Below are 8114 nucleotides of genomic sequence, written 5' to 3' on the forward strand. Positions count from 1 at the left end.
TGAGGGTGAAGCAGGCAGGAGCATCTAAAGAGGAAGGGGCACTGCCTGGAGCAAGGCAGATGGCACAGCAGTGGCAGCATTCACCACAGAAAGGGTTGCAGCATAGGCTGTCAGCTGGTAGACTCTCCATGAAGGGTGTGTCTCAAGGCGCTAGCTCTAGAAATTGGAGAGAGTAGGTAAACATTGAATCAGGGTTGGTGATGTTTATCTTGCATTTACAGAAGCATAACATCATAACCTTTCTGAATAATATATCAGTTCTGAAACATCAGACTGAACCCATGTTGCGACTAAAGAAACCATCCTTGACCAACAGCGGTGCATTATGCATGTTTTTCTGCCCCTTGTAATGGTTGCTCTCCTCTTCCAGAGAAAGGAAACGCCAGATGAGCCTGTTGATAGTTTGGACTACAGCGTCTTGGAATTTCAGACGGCGAAGAAGGCGGACAGGCTCAGCTCTGTCCTTGTACCGGACAATGTGGAGTACGCCACCATCATGTTCACACCAAGCCTGCCGACAACAGGAGGCTGGCACTGAACCAGAGTGGAGGGGTGGGCGTCTGTGAAGAACCCTCAGCAGGGACTGGATGGAGGCTCATGGAGTGCACTGGACCACTCTTAAGAGGGCTTCAGATGATGACACAGAACTTTCACAAAAGTATATGTATTTTATATGCATCTTCTCCACTCTACTTGAATCATCTTTGTGTGCTTGAAACTTCACCAAAAATTCAGAAGTTCGAAACTTTATTTTTTGTCTGTTAAGGAATTAAGGGGGCGCCTTCCACAGTACCCCTTCTTAGAACACACACTTAATCCAAGTACTTACGAGTCCCTGAAACTCATAAATGGTTCTCTGTAAGTAAGCGAGAGAAAGTGCCTGGGCAGGAAGGGTGCGAAACACGTTCCCATGGTGGTGCCCATCTTCTGTTCACCCAGGCCACCAGGGATCAGTTGAATGGCAAATGTTAAATGGTCCACCCCCTGATAACCTCCTGGGTGAAAGCTAAAATCCCTGGTAAAAAACTCATCTACCTTCTCACCAAGAGCTGTGTTGGTTGAAGAGATGAAGAAGGCCTTTAAGACCTTCACAGCACAGACTCTCGACCATTCTGTATTTGCCCAGTTGCTAACAATGTTTACATTCCTTGTCTGTATTATTAACCACCTCTCCATCCTCTTCTGAGTCCACTTCAGCCTTCTCTCCCTCTTCTCTCACCCTGTGTTACCCACATTCATACACGCCTCTTCTTCATACCTCTTCTACTCTCTTAACCCTATACTTCTCTCCTCCTCCCCCTTCATATACTCTTCCCTCAGGCTCTCCTCAGGTTCCTTCTGCTTTAATTTCTGCTTCCCCTCCACCTGCCTCCCAACCCCTTCACCCACCTCCACCGACCCTCTCCCTACCTCCACTCCATCATTTACGCCTTCTACCTCATCCTCTCACACTCCCTCCTCCTTCTGCTCCACTTTCTTTCTTTCTTTATTTAATGTGATTTTCTATAGTGCGAACATTACCCGAAGGTGTCAGAGCGCTTTACAAAAGAACCAGTTGCGATACATAAGGATTTAGGATTACATGAGTTACATAAAAGATACAAACAGGAAAAAAAATTGCAAATGTACAAGTTGTAAAGTCACACAGGGAAGAGATACAAATAGAAAAAATTGCAAATGTACAAGTTGTAAAGTCACTCAAGGAAGAGATACAAATGGATAAACTCTAAGAATCACATAGGAATGTTAATGAGTACAAAGGTCTACTGCATATACTAGTGGTTAGAGTTATCTCTATATACATATATATACAAATAGTAGATTTTCTCAGGATTCCATTTTACCAGCGATTCGGCTTGGAAAAGTATATATCACATATTTACAGAGTGAAAAGAGAAATGAAAATAAATAAATAAATAAATAATTAAAATTAAAATAAAAAGGGGTAGGGAGCGGTATGTGAGGGAGAAAAGTTGGAGGCTGAGATTGGTGAGAGGAGAGTTGTTATTTATTAGTAGAATGTATTTGGCATGTTCAATTTTTTAACCCTCAGGTCCATGATAGCTGCATGATTGTGCCTCATACCTTTCAGTATTCAGCGCTATATAAATCTAATACATGTAAAAAATAAAATGTATGAACTTTTACACCGAGAGTTGCCACACCTTCGTGTGGTGTTCCTCTTGTTGCTTCCCTCTCGCCCTCGCTTTTCAACCAATCTCTGGCTCCTGCTCAGCATGTTTCAGGATGTGTTGGTGTCCCTAGAATCCGATGCCAATGATACCCTGGTGTATTGGATTCTTTAACAATTCTACTTCCATTCCAGATTTACCCTCATTCCAATGAGAATTTACATCTCGGATGAGCCAAAATAGCCTTCAATTATTTGTGCCAAGTTGGAGCTTCTTACGCTTTGGCCAGAAAGACGAACAGTCCTGAGTGACCTTTCACCCCCAGAGCCTTTTGAACAATAGGTTCGAGTTGCACAAAACATCAAAAATGTGAATGTGAATTTTATTTTTGACACTATTATTTTCTTCAAAATGAGATCAGTGCAGTCACTAGTAAGGAGCTGATTCTTGGCACTGAGTAAACTAAAACATATACCCCATTACTCTCCATATCAAACTGGTAATCTTAATGTGGCTACATTTTCGTGTTTGCCTCCACAAGGTTTTCCTTTTGAATTTATTATTTGAAGGTAGACAATAAATCTAGTTTTAAGCTTATTCATGGTCAAGCCATGCTTCTGGCATAAGGTGGAGAGGCTGTTCAACAGATTGTTTAACCCCATAGGTGTCCTTGACAAAAGTGTTTCATTATATGCAATAAAGTGGCTAAACATAAGAGTGTAACATACGCCCAGTGTCCCTGCGGTGCAGCATGACTCCACTTTTTGCATCCTTTAGGGGGCCCCTTTGCCACCTCCACAGCCTGTGTCAAGTTCCCCTAAACTTAGCAGCAGACCCTGCCTGGCTGCAGCCTTCACAACATTTCCAAATGGTAACACAAACATTTTATTTTGTTGCAGTTTTATGTAGGGCGAACTCGACTTGAAGGTATTTGAGCGCTTTACATGACCACTAGTCATATTACACAAAGACACGTGCATTTTGTTTAAGCACGGAGAGATTACGGGCCTAATTACAATTTCGGTCAAAACTTTCCGACCGCGATGTATTACAATGATGGCGGTTGGAGTTTAAACTGGCCGCGATGTATTACAATGATGGCGGTTGGAGTTTAAACTGGCCGCGATGTATTACAATGATGGCGGTTGGAGTTTAAACTGGCCGCGATGTATTACAATGATGGCGGTTGGAGTTTAAACTGTCCACGATGTATTACAATGATGGCGGTTGGAGTTTAAACTGGCTGCGATGTATTACAATGATGGCGGTTGGAGTTTAAACTGGCCGCAATGTATTACAATGATGGCGGCTGGAGTTTAAACTGGCCGCGATGTATTACAATGATGGCGGTTGGAGTTTAAACTGGCCGGGGAATCCGTCTGGGAGAGAGAGAGAAAAAAATAAAGAGAAAGCAAAGAGACTGCTGAGTGAGAGGATACAAATGAGAGAGGCGGCAGAAAGGTAATGACAGCTGCGACAGAGAGAGGTGAAGAAGAGACAGCTGAGTTTGCAAGGTCAGGAAGAGGTGTGGCGCAGCGGCCAGGGTGCCTGACTCCAGACCACAGGGTTCATGGTTCGATCCCGGCACCGGCGGCAGGTTAGCCCAGCACCATGTGACTCTAGCCAATAGCTTGCTTAATCTTCCCGATGCCCCCAGCGCCTAGAGACCCTTACGGGAGATTGTGCTCTTTACAAATACTGGATTTAATTTTTATAAACAGGTGAGGAAAGAGACATTTGAAAGAGCAGGGCAGGTGATTGAGAGAGGAGTGACAGACTGAGTGAAACGGGGGAGAGTGGTGATAACTCAAAAGAAACAGGTAAGAAGAAGACCTGATTGAAGGAAACAGGTGAGGGATGAGAGAGAACTGAAGGTGACAACACATGTCAGAGTGAGAGCGGGTAGTATTGTAAGAGAGTGATAAAGAGACAGACGGCAGATAGATGCTGCTAAGGGGAATAGAGTGGCGAAGGCGATAGCAAAAATGTAGACAGAGAGGTGAGATGTGAGAAAAGGCCGAGGTGAAAGATGGATGTGTGGGAAAGGGGCAGCTGTGCAAAGTGTGAAAGGCAGCAGAGAGAAGTGGCACAGAGAAAAAGGTGAGAAAAATACATTTTATAGTAGAGTAGACGACAGGAGATTCAAAATGATGGGATAAAAAGATAAAGGTGAGAATGATCTGGGAGCGTAAGGAGGGGCAGGTGAGAAAGCAAGATGATAGTAAAGAGACGGGGAGAGAGGAGCTTGAAAGTAATGGGAGAAAGAGAAACAAGTGTGGGGAAGAGCTATGAGAGACAGTGGGAGAGAAGAGAGGCGAGAAAGAGTCAACTAAAATTGAGAAGAGCAATGTAGGAGTTAAATAAAGACAGGTGAAAAACAAGAGAGAGATGAGCAGGCCAGTGAGGGAGGTGATAAAGAGTTAGGGGAGAAGAATGCAGCTCAGAGAGCCTGGTGATAGTTGAGAGGGGCAATAGAGACAGAAACAGGTGACAGACAAAAGAGGGGGGGCATGGGTGAGAATAGAGACAGGTGAGAAAGGATGCTGAGGAAAAGAGGCAAGAGAGGTAAGTGGTAAAGAGACAGTACCGAGACAGGATGGGCTGGCGAGGGAGGAGACAAAGAGAAAAAAAATGACGGTAGCTGATTAGCGGAGAGAAAGGAGGACAGTGATAGAAAGACAGCTACCAAAGGGCAAGAGAGCTAAGATCGAAAGAGGGGTACAGTTGTAACAGAGATGGGTGCAGTGGCGGCCCCTCCGCTAAGGTGGAGTAGTGTCGCCCCACTACTCTTAGAGCTGTGAAAAAGGGAAAAATATAATGATAATAACAACATAACTTTAATTTTATTTTTTGTTACTGCAGTGCTGTGTTTGGGCGCTACTTTTGGCTCAGGGAGGAGGCGTGGTTTGTGCACACTTAAGTAAGCATAACTGCTTGGCCGCCCGTGTTGGCCCCGCCAAACAGACATGCGCACTTTGCATACTTCCCACCAGCCGGGTGGGGAATATGCACAGGCTTCCTGTCCCCATCTGAGCACCGATCCACGGCGCGCAGACCACTCACAAAGCTGCATTGCAGCATTGTGATTGGCTCAGGGAAGCTGGTGTGCCTGGTGCTTCCTGCAGCTTCTTCCAGACTGGAGTCAGGAAGAGAAGAAAAGTGATTACGGAGGAGAGGCGGCAGAAAAGGTAAGTAGTTTAAAATATATATATTTTTAACCCCCCTGTCCCTTCCTGCCCACGCCCGTTCCCTACCAGCTGCAACTGGACGGGTGATATAGAAAGGGGTGAAGAGAGACAACCAGATGAAGAGACATGAGACTTAGAAAGATCGCGGCAAGAAGCAGAAAGTTCAGGGGAGAGGAGTGAGCTGTAGGGGACAGGACATGCCAGGCCTTATGAACCTGGGTGGTAAGGGTCAGTGATTGCATGAGGGTATGATTGGGCCCCCATTACCCTTCACCGTGGTGACCTAAGAATTTGTGGCGTCATTTGTTATACATTCTCCTCCTAATACAGGGGCAGAACATGTAACCTGTCTCAAAGAGTGAACCCCGTTATCAAAAAGGAGGAAGAGAGAGGAACCGTTTCACGCCACCGCCACACTCCACGGATGAATGGAAAATATGTTGTCTCACCCTTCCACCCAATTAACTCCTGGGTGGTTTCCAGGATGCATTGTTTTAAAGGTTGTTTAAGAAACAGGGGGCACTTACACTATTCCTAAACCTCCCACAACGTGGACTTGGCCCTGGCAATGCCCTTGAAACTGTTCATAGGTCTGTCTATGGCATAAGATGTGGGTCTTTCTTTAGTTGAAGAGGCTTCATAACCCCAAGCATGGGTCTCAATGCTCATTAATAGGTCCCAGCCCATGTTGAAAGTCAGCTTGCACCTATGATAAGATATTGTTAATCTTCAGCAATCCATCCAGTCTGAGTAATGTGAGTTTCCTATAAATAAATTGAGCTGGGTCCAACATACAACCTGGAGAATCCTAGGATCCCTGTGAGTGAACAGGAACCAGCTCAGCGCCTTCCCAAATATTAAGAAGTTTCTCTTAAAGGACTACCTTTAGCAATAAAAATCAAAGGCTCCACAAATATCAATGTTTGTATGCAAGACGTCAATGAAAGGGTTTCAATAACTGAGCTCTTTAGATATCACCCAGAGTAACTAGGATGAAACCAGGATTATGACTGTGCTCCACACAGAACACATCATCGTTCAAGTGGAGATCTATTTACCACATTGACTCAGAAGCGATGTACGGTCGAGGGTCAAGTGTCTTTCTCCTTTGTATTGCTTTAGTTTTATTAAATTATTTCTACTAACATTTGTATATAAGAGTCCTGCACCACTGAGAGAATTAGAGTGCTTTACGTAGAAGCCCCCGCGTCATATCTTAATAGAAAGAAGTTAAATAAGGACTGACACAGGAATGAACAATAATACTACAAATAACGTCATTGAATACCAAAGAGTAACCGCATAAACATAAATCACTAATCCAAAAAACCTAGTTCTCCACTTGACTATTCTCTTCCACCTGATACCACCTACTCTCTTGCCCTGCCAATTCTGCAACTGTTTCTCTATCCTGTTGTCTTCTATGCCCTTCTCTCTTGAGACTCCTCTCTAACGACACTTTGGTTATCCTATATTCCTGCGTTATCGCTTCACTTGATGGGTGTTGGCCTCTTTCAGCGTTCAAACACCTCCCTTCTTCCCTCCCATTCCTCTAGACCTATCCTGTTTCTCCTTCAGTCAGCCATGGTTCGCTGCGACTACCTCTGTTTGTTCTACTTCTATAAGGACTGTCGCAAATTAGATTGAACTATTGCCTATTTAACCATTTTACTATTATCAGATATCCTATACTACGAATGTTACCTTTGCTACTACCGCTTATTCTGTCTACTGAGCTATTGCTAGTTGGACTATCACACCTTGGATTGAACTGTGACTATTCTACACATATTACCTTTGTTGAAATATCTGACTTGTTTCTAATCTAACTAAATTAGATTTTTAGGAATTTCCTAAAAATTAAGCAGTAGTTCCAGGATGAGGTTGTGGCTCCAGCAAGATGCTGAACTTAGGTACTTGAGGTTGTCGAAAGACGTCTGAGTTCTCTTTGACCTTGAGAGGCAGTTAGTAGTTTAGATGATTGTTGGGATTATTGTAGACCCCATGGGAGGGAGCAACCTACTTACTAATATACACAATTATAGAAACTTATATACTTTCAAAATGAAGCTGTTCCGTCAATATTTGAAAGATGTTGACGCCTTATGCACACCTTGATATAATGATTCACCGGAATATACAACTTGATACTTTGGGTTTGAGGGCTGTATGAAAACCAACAAACACACACATCTTCACTTCTAGGTTAATGATGCTGCTCATTCACAGAAAGCCTAGAACATGCGCACTCAGGACTGAATATCCAACATCCCTAAGTATTGCTGAAGGAGGATTAATGTTCCGCAAAATATGTGATTGGCAGTCTCTTCACGACTTTATGTTATTGGTCGTAGATGATCTGGCTTAATTCCACGTAGAAACCTCTTCAATTAAACATATTAGGAAATATTAAACGAGATGCATCATCCAATGTTAATACAACTGAGATAATGTTTTGAAAAAGGCATGCAAATCTGTACTTTCAAATAAATGATTCCCTTTTTCCATGTGATTGCTTTCACATTGCTCTTTAGTGCTTTCACATTGCATTTAGTATAAAAAAGGTATTATAAGCATAAGAAAGGTGTCATACTTTAAGGAAAAGCCCACCTCTTGAGAAAGTAGGTGGTTGGTTTCAGGTGAAACACTGGTGTTTTCTGATACACTTGTCATCTTTACACTTATATTCTTAGCCTGTAAATTCCGTCAGAGAAATGGCGAATAAATAAACCTTTGGATTTTCACTACAACACCTAGTGTTGAACCTTCTGCTCTTGAGTGTGGTGGTGTGAGG

General features: G+C 43.4%; 1 protein-coding gene across 1 annotated transcript in view; it reads left to right on the forward strand.

The window, feature by feature from the left end:
* Nucleotides 1-7823, forward strand: part of LOC147684210 (programmed cell death protein 1-like) — a 51745-nt gene extending 43922 nt beyond the window's left edge. The window contains exon 5 of the mRNA XM_086944612.1: nt 371-7823. Within this exon, the coding sequence (XP_086800738.1) occupies nt 371-538 (168 nt within the window). The 3' untranslated portion in view covers nt 539-7823. The remainder of the gene's footprint in view (nt 1-370) is intronic.
* The last annotated feature ends 291 nt before the right edge of the window (nt 7824-8114 follow it).

This window comes from Lissotriton vulgaris, chromosome 11, assembly GCF_964263255.1.
Source record: "Lissotriton vulgaris chromosome 11, aLisVul1.2, whole genome shotgun sequence".
In the NCBI taxonomy this organism is placed as follows: Eukaryota; Metazoa; Chordata; class Amphibia; order Caudata; family Salamandridae; genus Lissotriton; species Lissotriton vulgaris.